At 39.2% G+C, this 25,330-nt stretch overlaps 2 protein-coding genes and 1 long non-coding RNA gene across 3 annotated transcripts in view; 1 reads left to right on the plus strand and 2 right to left on the minus strand.

Moving 5' to 3' along the window:
• Window positions 1-25,330, plus strand: part of LOC308395676 — a 382,280-nt gene that overhangs the window by 301,510 nt on the left and 55,440 nt on the right. The gene's annotated exons all lie outside the window — the stretch shown is intronic.
• Window positions 401-5,707, minus strand: otub1b (OTU deubiquitinase, ubiquitin aldehyde binding 1b). Its single transcript, XM_080892894.1, has 7 exons — window positions 5,615-5,707; window positions 3,661-3,722; window positions 2,272-2,370; window positions 2,025-2,143; window positions 1,693-1,777; window positions 1,165-1,359; window positions 401-991 (listed from the first exon to the last, which is right to left on the minus strand). The coding sequence occupies exons 1-7, from the start codon at window positions 5,694-5,696 to the stop codon at window positions 794-796; spliced, it is 840 nt and encodes a 279-aa protein (XP_080749020.1). The 5' UTR covers window positions 5,697-5,707; the 3' UTR covers window positions 401-793.
• nectin4a (nectin cell adhesion molecule 4a) lies at window positions 8,184-24,967 on the minus strand. The gene is made up of 11 exons (XM_080891880.1): window positions 24,539-24,967; window positions 19,725-19,922; window positions 19,031-19,198; window positions 17,370-17,648; window positions 16,734-16,851; window positions 12,895-13,049; window positions 12,633-12,792; window positions 12,200-12,275; window positions 11,858-11,920; window positions 10,119-10,307; window positions 8,184-9,987 (listed from the first exon to the last, which is right to left on the minus strand). The coding sequence occupies exons 1-11, from the start codon at window positions 24,591-24,593 to the stop codon at window positions 9,598-9,600; spliced, it is 1,851 nt and encodes a 616-aa protein (XP_080748006.1). The 5' UTR covers window positions 24,594-24,967; the 3' UTR covers window positions 8,184-9,597.

Genomic DNA, 25,330 nt, shown 5'->3' on the forward strand with positions numbered 1-25,330 from the left:
GTGTGTGAGTGCAAGCGTAAACAACATACACCCACTTAACCATTCTGTCAAAAAGCAGCTGTCCGTGTACATCACTGACATCTGTATATTGAGAACTACATATCAAACGCTTTCTAGGTACCAAAAACCTTTTAACATGTACGTTTTCTCTTGTAGGTCATATACAATTTATTACTGTATAGTCCCATATTCTTCTTTCTCCTCTCCCTGCAGGAATAATGCAATAATGCTTTCAATTCAAGTATGGTTATACCAGGTTCCTACAGATGGATGCAGCACAGTTCACAGTTGACATCAAATATTCATCAACGTGCAGTGTTGTTTACACAAAAAGATTTAGAACGTTATTCTCAACTTTCAATATTTAACTGAAAAACAAAAATCATACTGACACAAGAAATAAGATGTAAATTGCTTTAATAAAACTCAATGAAACGCAGTGTAACAAAGGAAAAGAAACAAAGCAAGTAGATAACATTTACAACCACAAAAGAAAAAAAAACTCTGTACAACTCTAAATGGTTGGAGTCACTTCTATATTTCCAAAGATTTTTTTTTTTAATTTAATCATTTTGTCATGACTGAAGGTAAATTTGGGGGTTTGGGGCAAGAAGGGCAAATGAGGCAAGTAATGTGATTTTCTCTCTCTTTTTCGTTTTTTTTTTTCCAAATACACGAGTGTAATCTCATACACAGATGTACGTTTCATCAGCATGGCTGCTGGTAGGATTTCTTGAATGCGCTGCTGCGGCACACAGCAGGAGATGCATGAGATGGGCTGTGGCCAGGAGTGCTATTTGTACAAGATGTCGTAATGGCCAGGTCTATAGAGGAGGAAGATGCGGGGGTCTCCGCCTTCGGGAAAGACGTGGTGATTGACTGTTCCTCCCTCTCCTCTATCCATGTACTCCACCAGAATGGATACGTCCAAGGCCTGAGCTAAGGCGATGATGTGAATGTGGTCACTTTCTTTAGACATTGGCTCTACCTCCTTGGAAAAAGAGAAGAAAAAAGCACATTAGGTGCGAGTTTCAGACAATAAAACGTGTTTTTTGTACCAGAATGGCAAACAGTCATAACATGTCATAACAGTTCAACAGTTATGTACATTATATTTAAATTTAAAAGCAGGAAAATGATTATCTACGTAGGGAAAACCTTCACCTGCTGGCAGAACTCCTTGACAGTGCGCCCACCCTCTATGAAATGCTGAAAGAAGGTATGCTGTCGCTGCAAGTAGCCTGAGGTGAGCAACCGCAGGTACACCACCACATAGTCTGATACGTTCTGGTCATTGAAGGAGTTCAGCAGCTCCTGCAGGCTCGGCTGTTTCTCACATAGCTCAATCAGGTCCATGAACTAGCAAGAAAAACAAGATTTACATGTTTAGACTCATGTACTCAGGCCTCAGCTTGCCAACTTTCTATTTAACTGGCCAAAACATGTGCTCTGGCAGATGGCCATCTAAAATTGGCTAATCAATAAGGAAAAATCATTTGCACCTTAACCAACATAACAAATGATAGGCTGTCAATCAGGTTGAGGGTTTTACACCTCTTTTTTTAAGCTTATTTACAGCAACAATGTAAAAAAAAACCAGACAATAAAACAAATGTATCTAACTAGATGACATCCATTTGCATTTGTAGCAACTTCACAAAAATAGTCATTTAGGTTTGCCAGAATACTCACAGTATTGTGAAAATCTTCAATAGTAAACTCAGTGAAACCTTCGTTAACCAGATCCAGTTTACTTTTAGCTGCAACTGCTTTGAACCTGATGAGACAAAATGTGTATTTAAAAAGTAAAAATTGTAAATATTACAGCCGCCTATGTGCTTATCCGAATTTTAAAATATTGAAAACAGAACACAGTGTACTGCCCACACACACTCATACATCCGATGAACAGACAGAACAGCAGCAGAACGCATTTAAATCGTCTGAGATGATGATGAAGTGTGAATTTGAGCATAGACACTAACAGCCAGCAGAGCACACACAGTAACCACTCTGGCACTCACCTCTGAAGTTCTTTGCTGTCATCTAGCAGGGACTCGAGATGTGCAAAGCCAAAGGCTCTGTAGAAACAGTTTCCATCTGGTCGCGTCTTGCGAATGTACGAGTATTTTTTGTGCAGGTCCTGTAATAACAATAATTTTAAAAAAATCTGTAACACCAGATCCAAAACAGTTTTTGCGAATTTAAACAGAGAAACTTTGGATTGACGTGTGGCTGCAGTAACCTGAGAGGTGCAGCGCTCTGACTGACCTTGATCTTGAGCTGATAAACCGTGTCATCCTCAGCGTACTCGCTCTGCAGCACCGACAGGTCCTGTCTGTCTGACACTAAAGGGTTACTGTTGGCTATCTGCACAACCACACACACAAAATTGTAAATTAGTCATTGCAATCCATCTCAATACTTGTTTTTAGACTTTTTATTAAACAGTATGTCAGTGATTATGCATTAGTGACATTTCTTTTTATGCTCATCATAATCTCACAGCTGTGCACATAAAGCCTGTTACAGGTCAAGGTCAGTGTAATTACTGCACAGATAGATTCTCAAAGAAATGCATCTCATTTGTGTTCAGAGTGCAAATGATGCTTTTATAGCCCTGTCCACATGTCATCTGAGATTTCTGAAGTTGTAACTGTGAAAAAAAAAAAAAAAAAAAAAAAAAATAAAGACAGTGGAATAGGGCTGCCACAAACGATTATTTTGATAGTCGACTAGTCACCGATTATTTTTGCGATTAGTCGACTAATCAGATCATCATCCATTGAACGTAAAAGTACAGCTTATTGCACCAGCAGCATCTGCTCTTATATAACTATCATTAGCTTACAGCTTTAAGTGTTTAAGGTCTGTGCTAACTAAAAATAAAGACAAGATGATAGTTAATTGAATTTTAATTAAATGTGCAGATTGTTTCGGTGGAGTTTAATAAACTCAGCCGATTTACTCAGGAACAAATAAAATACTGAAAAAAGCCAAACAATAACATTTTTAAGTTATCTAAGTGACTTATATATCATGTTTAACCTGAGTAGGGCGGTGGGTTTGAAAACGATCTGCCGGGAGTCCGGTGCTCTCATGGCCCCCGGCTCGCTATCGAGCTAGTGGGTAACAGACGTCTCCGAAAACGTCGGAGCGCTTTTGAAAATATGTGGTGACCTGATAAACTGAGCAGATATTTGAGGTTTACACAGCTACATTCTCGCCTGAAAATATGTTAAACGTTTATTTTGTGACCCAGAAAGAATAATAAGAGTAATATTAAAACTAACTAGCTGCCGCCATTGTTGACAACTGCGCTGGGCCGCGCTATGAATTCTGGGACACAGTTTCTTCTTCTTCGGGGTTTAACGGCAGCTGGCATCCTTGTACATGCAGTGCTGCCATCTTCTGTTTCAGTCCGTTATTACACTCTTAAATCCTGCTACTTATTCCTGCTTTTGGGATCTTACAAAGCTTCAAACGACGCGTCGACTATTAAATCAGTCGTCGACGATTTTGATAGTCGACGTAATCGTGACTAGTCGACTAATCGTGGCAGCCCTACAGTGGAATGTGGAAATTTGCTCATCCGGATCCCGAGAATAACACAAAGTCATCTTTATTTCTTTTTGCTTTCCAAACTAAAGGCTTTCTTACCTCCTGCTGAATCCGGTCCTGTTGAGCAATTATGGCCTCATCATATGCTAGGCAGTTCACTCCTGTAAGACAAAGGTGACATATTTAAGAGGCTTCAGGAGTAGAGTAGTACTTAAATGACATACTGGCCGACATGGAGGATGGTGAAGCTGTGGCATTGGGATTTTAACTGCACATCAGACTAGAAGCAGATTTACAATACCATAAATGTAGTAGCATTTATGGTGCTATATACAGACAATAGCACTGTAACAGTTCTGAAACTGAGACTGAAACTGCCCTACAAACATCTACAGTATCAAAGCACAACTCCATCTTCCCAAACTGTGCAAGCTGTATAGAGGTGTTAATGTTTCGTCAAAGGATGCTAGTCTGAGAAAACTCTAATGTTTAAAAACTGATTAGGTTAACGTCTTTAGTAGAGGGACCCTAATGTGATCTACTGCCCAGATCTGTGGTTTAAAAAAATGAAAAAATTGAAAAAAGGATGAACTGAAAGCTAGTTCCACCTTCTAGTGTTTCAGAAAGTTAGGATGCAAGCGTTTGCTACTAGGAAAACAACTGTTGCACAAATTCAATATTTGGATTGGATATTGATCCGATACCAACCGTGAAAACTGGACCGGCTATCAGTGATAACGAGCCAGCCCATTCGATTCACTTCTGTGTTGCTCTGTGTTTACTTTGCCACGTGTATCCTAGAGCTGTTTTCTTTTAATTCACTAACAAATACCAAAAATTGTATAGAATTATATTTATTTATTCATTCCTTTTTAGTTTTTTCAAAGTTAGGAAATGTTTTAACTTGAGTCTCGTGTTTCCTGAAACATAAAAGAATACTTTCTAGTCTCTTGCTCACATTGATATAGATTATTCATTTAAAACCGGTATCCTATCGCTAGTCAGTATTAGCAGTTAGCAAAGCTAAGGTATCGGTATTGGATGGGATTCAGAACAAGCCGATTTGGGCTGCATTCACTTTTACAATTGGTGTGTTTAAGCAGATGTGACCTAGTGACACTGTCAGTGTACCTGCATTGCACCTGCAACGCTGTGTGACAATGTAATACCCGAACAAGCCAGGGACTAAAACTGAAATAACTTTATATTACTTGGTTATTCTAGGATATTTTTTAAAAACGCCTAGCTTGGATTTAGCAATCACAATTAAATGCGACTACATTATCTTGGATGTAAAAATAAATAAATAAACTTGATTACCCGTAATACAGTGTAGGTAAGGAACTAGTATCTTAATAAAAGTAACGGTGCCAGGTCCTGCATGTCGTTTTGCTTTAAATGTTTGTCTTTTGTCAAAAAGCCCTTTTAGCTCGGTGTTTTCCTTCTCACTGGCGAAACCACTGATTTCGTTATAATGCCAGACAGCTGCATGTAAACAAAATGTAATAAAATCTGGAATAAATCAATTGACAAAGACACACTTCCCCTTTCCGTTTTCGTCACCTGCCGACACCAATAAGCAAACAAGAGCGCATTTAGCCCTTGGTCAGCATTTAACATGAAAACAAGTTAACCTACAAGCTAACGTCAGTCAGCTAAACTTGGCTAGCGCGACTTGTGCGAAAACAAAACAAATTTTAGCCACGACGACAGTCGCAGTTTTACAAACTAAAAATACGACGTCTTTTCTTTAATATTAAGTACACATTTTAAGCATTTCCAAAAGTCAAAACCTCTGGAACTGTCACTCACTGCTGCCCTGACATTAACTAAACAAGCTTTTTTTTCTTTGTGTAGCAGTGGCAGCTAGCTAACGTTAGCCCAGAAGCTCTGGCCTCTGTGTGCCCCTCACCGCTGCACATCAGCCAGATTCAGCACGGAGGAGGTAACGGCTGAAACGCTTTACAGATGCTCGTGTGAATAAGAGCTTTGTTTAGAAGAGAAATGACAGCGCACTTTGCTTGACATTTGTTGGTGTAACTGTTTCTCTCACCCTCCATCTCTCCCTGTGATGACTCTTGCTGCTCCTCCGCCATCTTAGCTGCTGAGATCGGTTTCCTCCCTCCGCATGACATCACTCGTCGCACACTTCCGAGCGCAGGTCAACGGTAAACTTACTTTATTTACTTACTTATTTATTTATTTATTCATTCATTCATTCATTCATTTAGTTGGTGGGCAACCTTTTCGCATGAATAATGACTTTGTTAACAAAGCTAAAGCGTCGTACGAGGCTTCCAGTAAATAATGCATTTATTTATATAATTACAGTATTATACCATATTTAATATACATTTATTTCTTTATTAATTAAAAACTTTAACTAAAATGAATAGAATATTTGGTAGTGTTGTCAAAGGGTTCGTGTTGTTGCTCCACGCCATTATAACAGGTTTCTTTTCTGAGGGTCAGGCAGGATTATGAGGCAGGTGAAGTGTGCAGTCCTTCCACAAAACCATGGACCCTCACAGACCTGTACAGTCACTGGTTTGGGGTCATTTGTTTAATTGCAAACATGGGGAAAATTATGCACTAATTCACTCTAAAATTAGAAGGGCTAAGGAGTTAGAAAATCCCTGCATACGTTAGTTCTAAATGGCTTGTTTTTATTTATTAAGTTAGTGGCTGTTCTTTAGTATCTATGATGAAGGTAAAAATACCACAAACAATTCGTTTTGTACATTCATCCTCTGTGATTTTGAGTTGGCCCTTTCCTGTCAGTATAAAGGTGTTTAACTGCACATTTGATCTTAGTATTAGAAAAAGCAGAGCACTTTCAACAACATATCTAAATATAAATACATAAATGTAAGAAATCTCTTGCGTCTCTCTTTGGGCATACATTTTAAGAAATAAAAGTGTCAAATTACATTTCTAAAAAAAATGGTAGCTCATTCTCCAGTCTGCCCTGTTATTACAAAACAACGTTTTTCTTAATTCACAGGAAACATCCTGTTTTTTAAATGTATTTATTTATCTTTTTTGTTTTGTTTTGTTACTATGGATGAAAAAAGAGACATTTTGATAGTATCAGAATCAGTAGTTAAAAAAATAACAGAAAGGGTCCTGTCATCTAATTGTTTATCTATTAGTTTTGATGCATGAATTTCCATAAGGGAGGGGAAAACATTAAGATGCATGGAAAAATTAAACTCCATCATATTTATCATAGCTGTCCAGTGGTCTGAACTGGAGTCTTTACCAGACCGATTTATGTTTGACACCCTTGCCCAACAGTACTCTTAGGAAAACCCCAACAATCACAACAACAAGCGCATATGAGTAAGCACTCTGTGACAGTGGGGAGGAAAAACACCCTTTTAACAGGAACAAAGTAGGGCAGAACCAGCCTTGAGGAAGGCTGCCACTCCTCCTGCTGTGCCTGTGGTTCGAGGACTCTGACAGTTAGCATGACTCAGTGGGTGCTGGTTCATTTAAACATATTCATCCTGTTGCAACCAAGATGACTACATTAACTCTGATGAAGCAATTGGATATATGGACAATGCACAGTGATAGAAGCCATTGGACAGGAACTAAAAATATAGTAAATTATTCAGTGGCCAAGATGTTTCTTTAAGGTTTAGTTTGCTACGATAACTACAACAAAAGAGCAAAAACTGTTGGTATCCCAACGTCCCCGCTTTGAGCAAGTTCTGTTTCAAGTGAAAAAACCCATCTGATGTGATGATGAAGCTCCTATTACAAGGAGAGCCTCTGGGGAAGGAGACCAGAAGTCCCAGGAGCTGCAGTGAAAAGGTTAATTAGCCTCCTAATTCTGCAATTAACAGTACCTACTGAGTGAGAGCACTGAGACTGAAGAGGCAAGAATTGGCGTTACTTGAACATTTTTTGATTTCAGCTGTGAGGGCAGATGGGTTTAAATACCTGGGATCAACCAAAGCAACAGACAGTGAACATAGGCAGCAAAAAAACCCATAAGGGAAGGTTTAAAAGTGAGACCTGCTGTGATGTATGATTTGGAGATGAAGTCGGGAGGCGGAGGTGGCAAAGATGTTCTTTGGGAGCAAGACTAAAGAGGGGGATTATGGATGAAGTAAAGGAGGACATGCAGACGGTTGGTAGAGACAGACTGGAGCAGCTCAAAGAAGAAGAAAACTACAAAATGTAATAGTTTCTGTGCCTTCAGTTTTTTCTACAATATAAAAAATAGTTTAAAAAATGAATGAACAGGGGTAACTAAAGTGCTGTACACCTGCACCTTTAGAAAAACCACATACATTTATTTCAACCCATCAGTACTAGCTGATAACCATCCAAAGCTCTCCAAATAATTAGAAATCCAGGCAAATGTCCAAAAAGATCATCTGGATCACAATCTTTCATAGTTGGTTAGTTCTGCAGTTTGTTGCCTCAGTCAGGCCCCTGCACTTTCCAGCAGTATACACCAGGGGGCGCTGTCTGCAAATGCATTTGCTTTCAGACATTATGGCTTCTCATTTGTTAGGTGCTGCCAGATAATAGTCACACATCACTTTAAGTTTGCCACAAACTGTCCCAGCACACTTTTTACACAACTAAAACAACATCAGACAAGTGTCTCGGAAAAAAGTCGTATTTACAGCAGATAACATAACAAAAAGGAAACAATACAATTATACAATTGTACAATAAAATGTATGTAACAAACAATATAATACTTCATATTTGTCAGAATAGCAAACCTGTTTTTTTTTTTCATGTTTTCCCTTTGGCACATTTTCCCCAATACTCATAACAGATATTTTTTTTTTAAAATGTGTACAGAGATAAACAATACATGTTTGGCTTTTATGCTGCAATCAAAGGCTGTAACATGTCCCTGTGAAACTCCTTTTGGAAAGACACGGTCCTCTTTTGGAGGAAATGTTCCAAACTGTACAGAAAGTCCATGTGTGGCAACCTTTTTTTCATTTCTATGATCTGCTTTGTGAGAATCCAGGAATACTTACAGACTCTGATCAATTCTAACTATGTTTTCCAAATGTTTGGCAGCTTTTCCAGATTCCATTGACGTTGACATTCATACTGTGTGTGTAAACATCGACAGACTGAACATAAATGCACTCTAATGTATTAAGTGTGCATGCTTCGTATATGCTTTTTCATCTCTAATCTTATATATGTATACATCAGTATGTTTGCAGTACACATGTACTATGTGCATGTGAAAGAGGCCACTGAGGCAGAAGGATGCGTGACCTGGCAGATGGATGCAGCACATTTTATTTGTTGTTGTTACTATGCTGTGTCTTTGTTACTTCAGATTTAAGTATTACAGCTCCATTTCAAAGGCGTTTGTAGTTTTCTTTGTTTGGTTTTTTTGTTCTTTGTTTTTTTAAGAAAAGGGAGATCACTCGTGTATTTGTACAGATTTACAGATCACTACATGTAAGGGACATTAATCTTGTTTTGGTATTAAGGTTTCATCTGATTCAAACTGTCTCAGTGCCTACGGCGGCAGGACAGTAAGACAATATGAAGGTATGGAGGTTGCAGGTGTGGCCAGAGATGAACAAGCCAAAAAAATCTGGATCAGGTCCCAACCAATGTTGTGTAAGAGAATGTAACACAGGCAGTTACTCTTACACTCACCACAATCTCTTGCAATCTCCTTTTTAGATTTACCGACTTTCCCACAGCCTTGTTTACTCCTCCTGTATTTCCTGTTTTTTCCACAACAAGTGCTTTCGATATCCCCTCATAAGCTCGGGCAGCTGCATTCACCTGCAGCTGGTTAGAGCAACAGCTGTGTTGTGAAAGCTCAGAAAGGAATATCATCGGTGATGATGCTGAATTTGCTGCACTGGAAAATGTGTGATATTGTCTTTGGTTTCCAGTAGCTCTGCAAACATTTGGGGAATACACCCAAACAGCAGGCAGCAATAAGAAATGCCCTAAAGATGCTTTGGAGTCAACCGCATCCACAAAAGCGGTGCAGTTCTGTAGTTTCACGTATTATTTTCTCACCAGCTGTTAAACTATTTGAGCCTTGTGGATTATAGAGGCGTGGGGATTGACCGGATGGGGGCTTGGGATCCTTTTGTATTTTAACAGGCCATTACTGGGGTGGCAGGGCACGCTGTGACCCTCAGACACCTGAGAGCTGTTCGTCTCGCTGTCTTGATCAAAAGGTTGCTCTTGACTGGCAGGACCGCCCAGCCCTTCGTCCACTTCATCATCGTCGTCCCTTATGGGTGGGCAGGTGCTGCTCACGGGAGGGTGTTGGTGATTTCTGGTGATGCTTCCCAGTCGCAAACCCACATCCAGTGGGACAATGGGGCTGCCGTTCATCGACCTCAGAAAGTCGGGCGTTTGCATTCTCTGAGGCATTTGCGTGAGAGGAGCGTGGTAGTGAGTTTCCGGCTACAAAGACACAGAACAGATTTTGATTGCATCATCATCAGGTTAACTATGCAGTGGTTAGTAATATGGAGCCGAGGCATTCCACAGTTTGGCGAACTCAAGCCTTGACACGCACACTAAGACACACTTACCAAAGATAAAGAGCTGTTTTTCACATATCTCTCCACTCTGAGACGGCTTTCCTCGTCTCTGTCCAGAGGCCTTTCTCTCCCCCTCCGGGAGTTGTTGTATATGGCTGGTCTGCCCAGAGAGTCATACGCAATTCCTCCTCCCCGACTGCCTGAGATAGTAGATCGGCTGTCACGGCAGTGAGGCTGCTCCTGTTTATGGCATGGAAACAAAACACTAGTAACTATTATTCGACACACTGATTAGGTGCATAGATTGTAGCAATTCTATGCTCAAAACAACAGAATTGCTACAAACATTCTCCCCAAATTCACATAAAAAACACATTTTTTAAAGAATCCCTGATTATAGTTAGATCATTTACTTACATGTATATTAAAAAAAAAGTGGTTTTAAAACAATAGCTTAGCATTAACTGGGGAAATGTGCTGTCTTGCTGACAGATGAAAAAATTGGTATTACTGTGTAATATCCCTTTAACCATTATAAAGCTAAACCTGGAAGTCTTCAATAAAGTCTTCCAAAAAGGAGTTGACATAATATTGATGCCAATAGTTTGATGTTAAATAAATAAATAAAAAAAATGGCATAATTAGTTATGTTAAAAATAATTTAAAAAAATAATAATAATAATAATAAAATACATTCAGTTTTAATGGAAAATAGTCTGTTATTTATTTGCATTAAATTAGTCACCGTTTCCAAGAAATTCGGAGGACAGTATTGGATAATATATAAGGATAATATATATAAAAAAAAGGATAATATATTAGATATAAGGGATTTAATTTTAGGCCCCAAACTTCACTCCAGGTCCTGATTGAATCAGGCCTGACATACAATTAGGCAATGAAAGCTTTAAAAAGTAGCTTTTTGGGCCTAAACGTTGGGCTGTAAAAGACAAAAAAATGGGAATAGCCACATACAAAATGTTACTTTTCTTTTCTCAGTAAGCTGCATTTGATGACACTACAGATGAAATTAAATGGGTTTTCTGTTGTTTTGGGAAATATGCTACAGCGTATTCTTCCTGAAACATAAAAGCCTGCCACTCCCATGTCTTCATGCTAATTACAGGAGCTACAACCAGCAGTAATTTAGCTCAGGAAACAGAGCACTATTAAACCAGTCTGATCTCACTAAAATGTGAAAGGTAACTACTGACTCTTAACACCACATTACATAGTGACATATGTCTGAGCTAAACATTGTCATTTTAACTCTCTTTAAAAGAATCAGCCACTATTTTTGCTCTTCTGATAAAGTTGTAAAGGCCAAATCATGGACTTATTATCAGCCTAGAAAACCAACTAAGCATCAAATAAAAATGAGCATGAGGACAAGAAGTATAAACACGTGAACCCAAACTTCTTCTCCCCTCAATTTTGTTTGCTTTATACCTTATCTAAAGGAGGAAATTCATCTGTCCACAGTAACAAAGTTTCTAACCTCCCAATTGCACCACGCTACATTATACTTCACCAATTAGAGCTGCTGGCTTGCAGTTGTAGTTGGTTGTAGTTTAAAACAGCCTAATGTCTGGCCTAATTCTCAGCATGAACTTTAGGGCCCATTGAGAGGAACAGAGATGTTAAAAGAGAAAGAGAAAAAGAGCTGTGATGCACTACATGCAGATTCGAAATGTTGAAAGTCAGAACTTAGCCATCTGGCATCTGGCTAGTAAAGCCTCAGTCCCGGGCCCTGGCCCTGCATGCAGATTTATATAGATACGTAGACTGACCCCAAGGGAAGACAGGCTGTTCCTCAGTGTTCCCTCCACCCTCAGAGGGATGTTTTCCTCTGTCTGCAATCAAAAGAAACACAACAAAATTCTAAATCGTGAAAAAATCTGTGCATTCAAACCTTACCATACTATGCTTTGATTACTTTAAAACTGATGGTATTATTGATAGAAGATATGAATATTTATCTGTTGCGACTAACAGATGCCGGTGGTTATATTGAAGTATTTGGAGTTAGTCAGAGTGAAATCTGAACGTTGAAAACAGGTTTGTGTGATACAAGTGGTCCACTGATTTGGATCAGTGCTGAGCAGTGTGAGAGAATAATCATGCAAACGTACCGTTCTCCTGGTGTCTGTACTCGTGGAGTTCATTCTCCTGATAGAGGCTTGTCTGGAGAGAGTGTGTATTTCCTCCCTGTGAGAAAAAAAAAGAGAGAAAAATTAATTTCTAAATGGCACTGAGGCTTATAATGCCACGTGTGTTATTCTCTGGCAGCTCAAGTTATGCTAAAGCTTCATTTTTGAAATTTAGATTTCATGCATATTTGTGCCTGCTGTTAATTTACAAGTCCCCCACACAGAGTCATTTAGCCTGTGCATTTTACACTTTATGCTCCTCTAATTTTACACGCTCCGCTGTTGTATCTGTCAGCTGGAATATTCTTAATAGCTGTGATTTGCCCCATTTTTATATATATTCTTCTCAGCCTGCGGATATTATTAATTCATCTCATCTTTTTGCATCTTAATTAAACATCACATTATCTCATACTTTTTCTCAGTCAGCTGTCTCTTTAGCTTCTTGTTCTTGCGCTTGTGGTAACATGTGACAGCAATGATGATGGTGAGCAACAAGACCAGGAGCCCAATGGCCACGCCCCCCACAATGAACATCAGCTCCTTTTCAACACCTCTCGGCTTCGGGGCAATTTCTGTGAAGGTAGAGTTAGAAAGATTAGAATTAAACGGATATGCACTTCTATACACATAGTTTATATTACTTTGAGAAGTATGTTGATACTGCTGCCATCTACCTTCCACATTAATCTCCACCTCTGTCTTTCCAACTCCCACTTTATTCGTTGCCACACACTGATAAGTGCCCGCATCTGAAAGGTTAAGGGGTCGCCCAAAAGCTAGCGTTCCATTCGGGTGTTCGATGACGCCTTTCGGCAATTTTCCATCCTTCCTGTAGAGAGAACGTACACAGACAATACTACATCACAGTCAATCCACACCAATTAATGTCACCTTCAATCTTGAACTCTCTGGACAGGTTGTCAGTCTGTTTGAAGGCTAACAGATAAGAACCCAGAGAGAGCCCATACAAACATGTTTACCCTATTAGGCTCAAGTGTCCTAAAAAAAATGCAGTTTCGCTCCAATAAATGAGATAAATTAGAGTTTATTTGCTGAGTGTCCGAGTCGCTAACAATGTTAGATCCACTTCAAAGAAAGTTCAGTGACACCGGCTTATAGCAAGAGCAAAAACAGAAGTGCTTATCACTGTCATCATGCAGAAGTGAGTTTCGCTGACTAATCGACCTGTATCAGACTCCTCTCACAAAGATTTATAACCTCCTGCAAAGTGGATGCTCCACCCCCAGCATTATAAGTTAAGCAGTGATCCGACAGCCTAGACTCACTAGATAAAAGCCAGCTGGAGTGTTTGAGGTAACTCGGGGACAAAAAGCGAAAATATCACAAAGTATTTGTCAAATATTTGTTTTTCTTATTACTGATTTACTTCCATATTAATCTTCGTTAATATAGTGTGTACATACAAAAACAGTAGTAGAAACACGCTAGCTAGCCACAACAGCTATGGGATATAAATGGTTAACAAGCTTGCTAGCATTAGCTGATAACTGTCACTCCACCCTCCGGTCCTAAGATGCTGAATAATGGCTGTAAACAAATGATAGCAATAAATAAATAAATAAATAAATTAATAATGCCAAGGCTTCAACGTACAGCCACCTGAAAGCAATGGGTGACTTTGGTGTACCTTATACCATCTTTTATAGTAAAGACTCTTTCATAGCTTGCAGCCTCGTATTATTTAGATAATAATTCAGTGGGACATGGCATGCTCGCATAATGATAACAATCAATTCCACAAGATCTTAAAGAAAATTGAACACCCCATCCACCAGCAACACTAATTATACTTCTGTACCTTCTAGAAGAGAACTTAATGATATAGTAGCTGAACACATTGTTTATCTACTGTATCATGTCAAAAATCAAACAGCTACCTGTGGGGCTGAGAAATGCAGCCACAGAGAGAACTTATTCCCCACAGACAACCATGTTAAAATACCCAAATTAGTTAGCAGGGATCTGTCTGTACATTGTACCGGAACAGTTTATGAATGCAGCTTGCTAGCCAAGCGTCCTAGTATGAAATAATAATTTATCTCGCAAAAATGGTTACTTCTAGATCCAATAAAGTAGCGCGATAGAGACCAAAAGACAAACAACGAGGCTTCAAAGTGCAAAGCCCCGAAACTACTGGGTGACGTGGTTGCATCTTTTACATACAGTTAAAAAAGGACACAACTTGAACATTCTCAGAAATACATCTTCTTTTGTATAGAGGCCACTCTATAATGTAATCTATATTAGAGATGTCATAAGTGTGTTGCATAGAACTCTTGTTTCACAGAGTCGTTTCTTTTAAGCAGAAAGGAGGAACCATATACTTGTACTACATATGCAACACATTTTCATGATAACATCTCACACAGATCTCACGCTGCTTCCTTTTCCTCCACCCTCCACCCCTGCCTACCTGCTCCTACTAGTTAACTTCTGATTATTGCTCATCCCTTTCCCTTTTACTTCTCATCCCCCTCCTGCTCCCTCCTTCGTGTGAAACTGTCTCATCTGTCTGCTCTCGGCACAAGCCGGAACATGACACTGTGACAGCAGCTATTACTTCACCTGCCGCCATTTACTAACAGGTTTTCCCAGTGTGTGCGTGTGTGTGTGTGTGTGTGTGTGTGTGTGTGTGTGTGTGTGTGTGTGTGTGTGTGTGTGTGTGTGTGTGTGTGTGTGCACGTGCATACACAGTCATTCATAAGTCTGTAAGCGTGTATACACGGTGTGTGCCTCTTAATCTTTACTCACAAAACCTCCTTTCATAAGGTATGTTCCTGTTTTGATAACTATTAAAAAAAAAAGTATTAGATGCTTTACTTTCTGTCAAAACAGCGAAGACATAACCAAACATTTGCTCTTTTTCTTGTTGTTTCTTTCAAAAACTTCAGATAGATAAACATATTTTCTGCGTGTTTTTCCCCCGTGAAAGCCTAACTGTCACATGCCTAGATTTAATCGGTGCCATTCCTCTTCCAGCTTTTCAAGGCCTGCATTTTTTCTAGCTACACCACACCCTGAGAATATATTAATGCATTGAAACAAACAGCTTAAAATGACAGCTGGTGACTCAAGCAGAAGAACTGAAACACCTGAGTCAAACCCTCAGCTGGCTGAAAGCAGGGCTTCTCCTGAATGAGCTGCCTTCCAGCCTTCCATTGAGGCCGCAGAAGCAGGAAGTGACAGTGTAATGAGGTTGTTTGGTTAAGACTACGTCCACACTAATGCGTTTTTGTTTGAAAACGCATCATTTTCTCTCCGTTTTGGCCTCCCGTCCACACTGAGACGGCGTTTTTGCTGATGGAAAACGCAGCATTTTGAAAACGCTCTCGAAAACGCATACATTTGGAAACGGTGCTATTGCGTCGCAGTGTGGACACTCAAAAACGCAGACTTTCTAAAACAATGACGCATGTTAGTCATATGATGCAGTCATGTAACCAATTAAACTAAGATAGCGGAGGGCATTATACAGCAGTTCTTTTGTTTGCTCTGAATTTTGACAGCCCTATTAAAGATTAATATCAGTCTGCACATGCTCCAGATAGCTTTTCTTCAAATTCTTTAACTTGCTCACTTGCTTTTGCAACTTTGTGCTTTTGTGTTACTCGCAAAAAAAAATCACTTCACACAGCTAAAATCTGTTAGCTGTGTGAAGTGCTGGAATAAATTTGACAGATGTATGATGGCAAAAGCACACTATGAGGATTTCATGTAAGGCCTTCACAATTATCAATGCAAAAACACTGATGCTAATGATATCACCACAATATTTAAATATAATTCAAATGTAAGTGCATGAACTGTATATTTTAGATATGTAAAATATACAATATTTAAGTTGATTTTAGTCCATTTAACTGGAAATTCAGGGTTAGTTTCCATAAATTCATAAATTAGACACAGACATTAGATTTAATAACATAAGTACGCAGGAATTATTGGGGAGGAAGCACTAGCTACACATTTCCATGAAAAGAATGTCAAAAGACAAGAAACTACCGTGATGTGTAGTCTACTGCCGGCATTGTGTAACTCCAGTTCACAGTTTCACCTATTCACAGTGGTGTCACCATTCCTCTTTCATTTTGCCATGTATGCACTTGTGCACATGCAGTGCAGTGTGTACCCAGCATAAGAGTATTACAGTAGTAATTAAAAGTTTTGTAAGTTTAATCATATTGTCTGGTGTCTTTCTGTGTGTTTAAGTAAACTCCTAATGTGTAAACAACAGTGACTGTTGCTTCTACTAAGCATTTTCCAACAAGACTTGCTGTATGTAATAGTAACTAATACATAATTAATAAGTAATAAAGTAACTGTAAGTTGGTGATGACCTGAATTTGCTTTCACCAAACGTTAAATTAAAGTGGTGAAATCATGGGACACAAAACTGGCATCACAACTGGCACTTCTGATTAAAGTAACCATGACCAGACAGTTAGTCATACAAACAGCAGACACCCGGAGAGATAGGTGGATCCTACCATACCTGATCCAGGTGAAGACGTGTGGTTTGGGGTTTCCTCCACTCACGCAACTCAGGGCAGCATTCTCCAGACCCACATACCAGTTTCCATTGTAGCCAGATACCTCTGCGTGCGGCGGATCTGAGAGAAAGGATAATAATTTACCAACTTTAACGCTTTGAGATGGAATAATCAGACTTACAGCTGATGCGAATATGAATGCAACATTTTACAAATAGTTAAAATCACTGCCACGGCTTAACGTCAGTGTAAGGTATTGTGAATGATAATGCATTAAAAATTAAGGAGGGGAAGTACTACTATTTTTTATGTATATTTAACACACTCTTCATCTTGAAAATGAAAGGTGAAGAGAGTTTTATAGATATAAAATGTAGGTAGTGTGAGCTAGACTTGCTAATATGGAGAGAAACGTGTGTAGCAACACAGTGTTCAGAAAGTCTCTTGTGACTCTGAAGGGATCACAACAGTGATAAAAACAGGAAGTGAGAACATCGGTCCTATTACTGCTTTAACTCTACGTATGCTTGTGTTTTTCATGATTTAAATGTGTCTCATTTCTGCACTACTGGATCATCTCAACTCTTTTGATTTTTAAAACATAGTCCAGTTTGGGTGTAATGTGGAGGGAAACTCACAGTGCACTACCAGCTGGTTTTTTAACCTGCGGGGTTCCGAGTAAGTCGGATGCCAAACCAGGCAGTCCAACTTCTTTCCATTCATGCCTCTCAGGGGATACAGGGAGAAGTGAGAGGAGACTGCCCCGGTGTCTGAGGTGCGATTGATCGACTTCCCGTTCAGTTCGGTGTCCCAGGAGAGCTGCGGCAGGGGTCGGGCTACGGAGCGGCAGGTAGCAACCTGGCTGAATTCCTGTCCCTCCACCACAGTCACAGAGTCCACTGTGGAAATGGGATGAGCTGGAAGAGGGGTGGTTACAGTGTTTGATCAGGGAGGAGATAATGATGGTTAGATCAACACACTCAGCAGCCAGTGTTGAAGGCAGCTGTACACTTAAACAGATATTTAAAGGTCTTTCTAAGTAAGCGTGTCTGGTCTTATGCAACATGCGGGTCACAGCAAAAGTTTGCTCACTAATTAGAAGAGCGTGTGGCTACGTTTTTAGAGAAGAAATAAGATACATAGTTTCTTTCTTTCCTCGCTTATCAGTATTAAACAACTTTATGGTAACAACAGCAATAACTGCTTATGCTTAAATATTTAAAGCTCAAATAAGATTTGAATGCTTTCAGGGTAATAAAATTAAGTGAGCATAGTTTTTTTTTCAGGCAGTCAGAGTTCATTTAAGTCTGCAGTCTTGTTAGATCAGCTGATAACAGCTGATCTCAGTGTTGACATCTCAGCTGATTTACTACTGAGCAAATCTCATGTAAAGCCATTTATTTAAAGTGCTTTAACCTGCCTACAGTTTCTTAAAGCTTATGCAAGCAACCTTCCTCCACCCCACATCCTCTTGATACTGTATCTATTTTAATCAGTGCCATATCTGTTCAGTACTGTGGGATCTTGCTGCTGCTGTCACGGTCAGACTTTCCATGTGTGGTAAAGTAAAGAGGGACAAAAATGAAGCTATATCACCAAATATCAATTATTGTAGGCAGTAAAAACAATTTTCTTCAGAGTTAAGTAGAGCTGATGATGACTGATTTTGCTGTCGAATAATGCAGTTAACACTAATGATACCATTATAATAATAACGTTATTAGTGTTGATTTGCCTCCTAATGAGTTATAAGCAAATAATCAAGAGGTAGATTCTGGTCTGAATTCAAACCAAAGCAGAAAATCTTCAGTGCAACCTGATCAAGGCTTCTTTTGCTACATACTAGAGGAAACGTGTTGTTAGAGGTTGAATCCTAGAAGCACTTGTAAATTCTATATACTGATTATTACTTGCACTTGATCAGTTTTATTAATTCAAAAGTGTAGAACCATATATATCGACAGTAAGACAATAAGTTAATGTGAACGTTGGAAACACGACAAAATATACTTCTGAACAATAAACTTCAATTACAACCTTAAATGTAAAAACCTGAAAATACGACCACTTGTAATGCCTTATTAGGTGCTACAAATGCTTAATCGAGTGACAAATACAGTCATGAGTAAGTGTGTTATTCATATTTTGTCTGTGTTACTACATTATTAGTCATGTATTAGCTACGCCTTAATAAACTAACAACCTGGTGACAATATGAATTAGTTTCCATCCTTGAGAAGACAACATATTGTCTCTTCTGTTGTGTATTGTATGCCAGAGTCATGATGGAAGGACTCACTATACACAAGGAGTGACAACTCTGTCTCAAAGTTTCCAAAGGGGAAAGTGCTGACATGGCAGGTGTACTTCCCCTCATCAGAGATCTTTGTGATCTTGATGACCAGAGACGAGTCCTTGGTGGGTTGGTTGCTGTTAAACTCCACGCGATCGGCCCACGGTCCGAACGCTAAGGACAGACAGAGACAAAAAGAGAAAGACAGTTTAGGGAACCCAAGAGGAAGGATGTCACACAGAAAGTTAAATCCAGCAAGTTCAAACAAACCTCAGGCTTTCTTTTTAGCATTTTCAGTTCCGTACACATGTCTGAATCCCTCTCTTATAACTGAAATTACGTTACGGCGTGGGCACTAATGCCTTCTGTGAGCAAAGACTCCAATATCACCTAAAATTACACCAAACTATAAAAATCTCTGGCAAACTGCTTTTAGACATTTATGAGCTCAAGCCTTGGTGCATGATATGTTTACTGGGAGGAGAAACAAAGCCACTAAATAACTCTTGTCAGCTAAAACAGACGCATTAACTTGCAATACAAGGAAACTTTGTGAGGGATTGATAAAGAAAACATTTCCCACTGTGAGGAAAAGGGAAGTAACTCAATGTGACAATTTAGTTTTTAGCACTTGGCAGAGGACGTAAAGACAAGGTCGAGGGCAGAAAGAGAACTGGAGCTCAGACACAGTGCCAGTTACCTGTTTTTCCATTTACATGATGTGCGGTGATGATCTGCTCCTTGGTACCATCAGGTTTCTCCTGAAACCAGGTGACCTGCACCACTGTACTCTCGGCATCTGGCTCGTAGCGACAGGGTAGGATGGTCTTTTCCTCCGCCAGGGAAGTTAAGGAATAGTTTGGAGGAGGTGCCACAAAGTCTCCTTTTATCACTGTCACTGGAAGAGAAAGATAGGACCATAAATTCATCTGATATAAGAATCAAGTACTTGCAGCTAATTGACGGCACGGTGGCTTGTTCATCTCTAACACAGTGACACTGAGCTTGGCACGCTGGTCGTAAATACTAGAATCCCATTACAAGTGCCACATTTTTAAAAGTTTTAACCAGAAAGTGGAACTCCTGAGACTCAGAAAACACAAGCAAACTCTTCACAGAAGGACTCTGCCTGGGCTCAAACCCCAGACTCTTTTGAAGTGATCTACAGGCTTTCTGAAGCTCTTTTTTCTTTGCACATTGACTGTCTTTTCAATCATTTTCAGTTGACTCCTTATTAATAACAATTTTAAAGGAATGCTTGTTTCTTTGTTTCTTCATTAAGACAACTAACAGCAATTTATTAATCACTGAAGCCACCTAACTTAATAGAAGAACCAGGGTTGTCTCTACAAATAACACACAACATAACAAAGAAAAACAATTTTAAACAGTGTCTTTAGCAACTTGTTAATCCCAGCCTGTGGCAAAAGCAAAGAATTTTTTTCCAATGTCTTTAATTGAATCTACAGAAAATGCAAATGAAAACACAGCTTCATTGCAATTCTGCACCAACAGGCTGATTCCAGAAGAGCTAGAAGCCGAAATCTTGGCCTATCTCAGAATGGTGAACTGAACAAGCGGCAGGCGTTTAAAAAGACGTACAGCAGATGAACATGAAAATGAAAACCTTAACTGTTTGATTTTAATCTCAAAGTCACATCCATGAGAAACAGAAAAATGTCCAACAAAGAAGAGATAGGACCTGAGAGATGGATCAATATGTACAGAGGACATCAGGAGAGAGGTACAACATCTGTGCACCACTGCAGAGCCGCTGTCAAGGTTTGGGGCTGCATTTCAGCCACTGATGTAGGAGATCGGGAATACTGATGGAATTATGAATACAGAAATGTACCATCTGGAAAGTGTCTGATTGGCATTGCTTCATTTTTCAGCATGATCCCAAACACACTGAGAGTGCAGCAAAAGCATTTCTGGATAGAGAAACACACAATGGAGAACTATCATCTCAACAGAGGATGAAACAAAAGGCAGCAAAAAGGGTTTTGAATGTCCTTCAAGAAGCCTGGAAAACTATTCCTGAAAACAACATCAGAAAATTAGAAGAAAAGAAAGAGTTCAGGATGTGTTAAAAAAAATAAAGTGACCAAATAGTGACTTTAAAGCTTGTTAGAAACACACAATCTCAGTTTTTTCTTATTAAATCTATAAATACACTATATAAATAATTCCATCTATTTTAAATTTTCCTGGCAAAATATAAAGAAATCACACTTTTAAACAGTGTTGTATCTTTAAAAAGAGAAGTCTCAGTTATATGTGCCAGTAACTACTGTAACTTGTGTGCTGTAGTGGTGATAAGGCTTTTAACTTGTTTTCTGTTTTCAACTTGCTACCTAAAGAAAAGTAAAAGCATACAGTTTTACATTAATACGAAGTTGCATCAGTTCTACAGTAACTTTGCGAAGCTGCCTTATGCCGTGCGTCAAAAGTCCCAGTTCAATTAAAAGCATAATAGTGTGGAAAATGGTGGCCTGGCTGTGCCGGAGTTATATATTATTTGAGTAAGCAAGCTGTGGTTATGTGGGGTGGCTATTTTGTCCGAGCACAGGAAGCCAGAGCTGCTTCTCGTACTGTCACGCTTTTCTGTTAAGCTGAGCCAACAAGCTGCAGGGTTTAATGCAGCTCTGATAGTAGTTTTGTCTTTTTGCCAAACTGTCTGGAAGGACTAAGCAACATTTAAAATGATTTCATTAATATAGTGTTTCAGGAGCAGAGTTTCGGTAGAGACAGGTGTGCACTAGTCTGACTGGCAGCAACATAGTTTTAAAAAATGGCAGTGTTTAAAGGCAACGGATGAGGTTTGAAGGCACAGAGTTAGTACAGAAAACAAGCTGTATATCATAAGCATGAGTCAGTACAAGTGAAGATATGTCGTATAACTAGTTGTTCAAGATAAGCTTTCAAAGAAACTAAATGCTCAGTGTCTGCACACAAACAAAGGGACCCCAGAAAACATAAAGTTAACACAAAGTGCATCGTATCACATGTCTCATTGTCACAAAGCAGCATTATTTAGTGCAAACCACAAGTTTACATAAATATCTTGGTTTTTTTTTTAACTTTTCTCCCCTTCCTCCTTTCAGTTTGCTAACCTGTTTGCTCTCAACAGACTACAATCCTTCACGTTACCTGCAATATGTGCAGCGCACTGTTACACGGTTTAAAACTGTATTTAATGCTTCTTTGCATTTGTGCATGTTCACCTTGGCACAATGCTAAAATAAAACTGAATTCAATTTTGTGGAAGTTTTGCCTATACGCACAATGCCTGCTGTCATATTGCCGCTCTTAGATCAAGCTGGAGTTGATTGATACTACGATGCCACCATTTCCGGTTGTCATCTAAAGGCTGAAAGCTAAAAACAGCTTGCTTGCCTAATAAGGTTACAAGGTGTAGTTTTGTTTTTAATACTCATATATATCTGGAAACAAGAACTGAAAACTCTGGTTGTTTCATTTAAACTTTTCAGCTGGTTTCTAGCAGCTAGAATAAGTCAGTTTATCCACATAAGTTAGTTTTCATTCGAGCTTTTAGTAATATTCATATTTTCATTCATGGCTTCGTTCGGACGCTGTTTCAGTAGCTGATGTGGTAGAATCTGTTCAGATATGTCGGTGGGTACGATGTGAATCATGCATTTACCAGCAGACCTGATGACTCTTCTCATCAGACAGGTGTGTTTTTTTTTCCATGAATGTGTCTGTGTGTATGTGTCACCCTGATGTTTAAACCTACTTTGCCTGTGCTGCATTACTGGAATGATGCCCAGCCTACCCTGCTTTTATGGGATTGAAAGGTTTTCTTCAGTCTAGTGTAGCATTATCTGTTCATGTTAACTTTTTCCAAGTCATTTTTGTCCATGAATTACCTGCAAAGTTCTCATCTCATACAATATTAGGTTTTTTGTTTTTTAAGCATGCACCCCAAGTCTCACAAAAGATGTATAATAGCACCAATCTATAAACTTAAGGACTGATTCAGGCAAAATTATGATGTATTGTTTAAAAACAAAAATGTCCATGGCTGAAGCAAAGACAAAAAAGCCACATAAATTACACAAAAAACACACTAAAATGCAGTAGAAACTGGAAGGGTACTCAGAGTCATGACACAAAGCCCTGTGTCCACTGTTGTGATTTAAAGATAAGAAATCGGGATCAGGATCTCTTACCTTTAAATCACATACACATCTTACATCTCTACAATGGTGAGATATGTATGTAGGTAGATGAGGGCAGACTGCCAATAGTGAGATGGTGACAGACAATAGCACCCAGCAAAGAAAGCTTAGACAAAAATCAAGAGGAAGTGCAGCGTCCACAGAAAGACTGCGGACACTTTTTAAAGTGTCATTGAGTTTTATTGTTGAGAAAGATAAATATAAATGACTTATTTGATAATAAATCAATTTGATGTCCATCTCTCAAAGAGTTCCTCCCCTTTCTGATCGCTGCACAGCTTATGGGCTAATGTGCAGTTTTTACAGTGACAAACGGTATATAATATAAACCACAGCCATTCACACTTTGAGTAAACAGTGTTTGACAAACACTGTAAGAGTGAAGTAAGTAAGAACTAGCTTTCAGTAAGGTTTTCAAACATATGTGGCTAATGACCTTACCTTCTATCTCAGATCAGTCTGACTGATTCTGACTCACAGGCCTTATCCCCTTTGAGCTTTAAGCGAAAGTTTAAATCACTTAGACCTCTGGAGTACCCGTATAACATGTATTTTGTAAGTGCATCAGCAGCTTCTGACATGTTTTGCATACATTTGAGTAGTGATGTTTGTACATAGTATTTAAATATGAAATGAATAGTGGGCCCAGGATAGAGCCTTGCGGAACACCTGTAGACAACATGGGAGTATTTGCATTTCTGGGTAAATTTAGCAACATTATTTTATAACGTTGAGTGTTGTGTTTAAGTATATGTAGTAGAAAGTCTTATGAAGGCTGTGTGGATATTATTTATCATATCATCACATTTTTGAATGACATATTTATACTTAAGCAGCGCACACACATACACACTAGGAGGATCCACAGAGTTCATATGAATGCTGCAGAAAGAAGCGTATTGATCAACAGCAACCAGTTTTTCCAGAAATAGAAGCCAGGAGTGTTTCCTAACAGCCCTCCTCTATGTATTCTTGAGAAAACTGACTATGCCTTTAGAGGTTGCAAAACATAGCTCATGAATATGCTTCAGATACTGTATTAGGCCTTAATAGGGTACAGGAAAACCAAAGTGTGCATCATGATATTTTTAAAAAGCCTTTTTTAACTTCCGATGCGTTTGATGTGTGACACACAGCTGCTTTATCGCTGCGAATAGTGGAGTACAGCGGCGCATAGGCAACACATTAAACAATCACAGCACAATAAAGGGGTCAGTAAAGGCAGGGGATAAAGATATATAGTATTAAAAGAACACAAAACATGTTTAAATATCATTTTCATCAGACTTCATATGAGCGCTTATCTTACCAAAGACACGGAGGACAAAGAGGCACAGAGAGAGTCTGTTCAGCAGAGATGTCATTCTCTCTGGGAGTTGCTGTTAACTGTGCACAACTTTTGACAATTTCAGCAGTGGAAGAAAGCTCATAAGTCCAGGTAATATGATCCTAACTGACAGGCAGGCTCGAAGCATTGAGGCACGCTCATGGCTCGTACTGCCGGATCATCCTTGGAGATGGTTTTTCTTTGAGAACCAGATCCCTTTGAGAAATGGAAAAACTGTGCGTAACCCCGTCCTTGTGAAAAAGTTAAATCCTTTGAGTTTAGAGTCCTGTATGGTTGTTAAGCCCACGCCATCATGTTTGCCCTTTAGAGGAAAATAAGGCGCAGCTTTACCTGTTTGGGATACACCTGTTTGAGCTACACCCCTCTCTCTCTCTCACTCTCTTGCTCTCGCTCTGACATACACACACACCTAACAACCCGACAAGCCACAAACACACACTCACGCGCACACAGCTGCAGGGAAAAAAAGTCACCTTTCCGGTTTGGTTGAGGCAACATGACAGTTATTTTCTCGTCTTTACTTGCTCTGCTCAGAGGAGAGGCAGGTGAAAAGCAGGCACAAAGACGCTGTTTAAAAGAATGAATGTTTCGCTTTAATACTCACCCTGATACTAAACTAGTGCCTCCTCCCTCATAAAGAAAGCAAATTAATCCTTTAATTTAAAGGGATCGTCACAAACATCAGTACTATGCAAAAAATTCCTGTGAAGACTCCCTCAATTTAAAAAGAAAAACACACAAACACACACAATA

Source organism: Rhamphochromis sp. 'chilingali' (genome assembly GCF_963969265.1).
Source record: "Rhamphochromis sp. 'chilingali' genome assembly, chromosome: 1".
NCBI classification, from domain to species: Eukaryota; Metazoa; Chordata; class Actinopteri; order Cichliformes; family Cichlidae; genus Rhamphochromis; species Rhamphochromis sp. 'chilingali'.

What these genes read in the sequence shown, in the direction of transcription:
- otub1b (XM_080892894.1), bottom strand. Translation starts at nt 5,696, where the DNA reads ATGTCATGCGGAGGGAGGAAACCGATCTCAGCAGCTAAGATGGCGGAG. An exon ending in TTGAAGATTTTCACAATACT is followed by an intron (nt 1,360 to 1,692) that starts GTGAGTATTCTG and finishes TTTTCTTGCTAG; the next exon opens with TTCATGGACCTGATTGAGCT. An exon ending in TCAAGGAGTTCTGCCAGCAG is followed by an intron (nt 992 to 1,164) that starts GTGAAGGTTTTC and finishes TCTTTTTCCAAG; the next exon opens with GAGGTAGAGCCAATGTCTAA.
- nectin4a (XM_080891880.1), bottom strand. Translation starts at nt 24,593, where the DNA reads ATGACATCTCTGCTGAACAGACTCTCTCTGTGCCTCTTTGTCCTCCGT. An exon ending in GTTGTCACTCCTTGTGTATA is followed by an intron (nt 17,649 to 19,030) that starts GTGAGTCCTTCC and finishes CCCCTCTTCCAG; the next exon opens with CTCATCCCATTTCCACAGTG. An exon ending in CACGTCTTCACCTGGATCAG is followed by an intron (nt 13,050 to 16,733) that starts GTATGGTAGGAT and finishes TTCTCTCTACAG; the next exon opens with GAAGGATGGAAAATTGCCGA.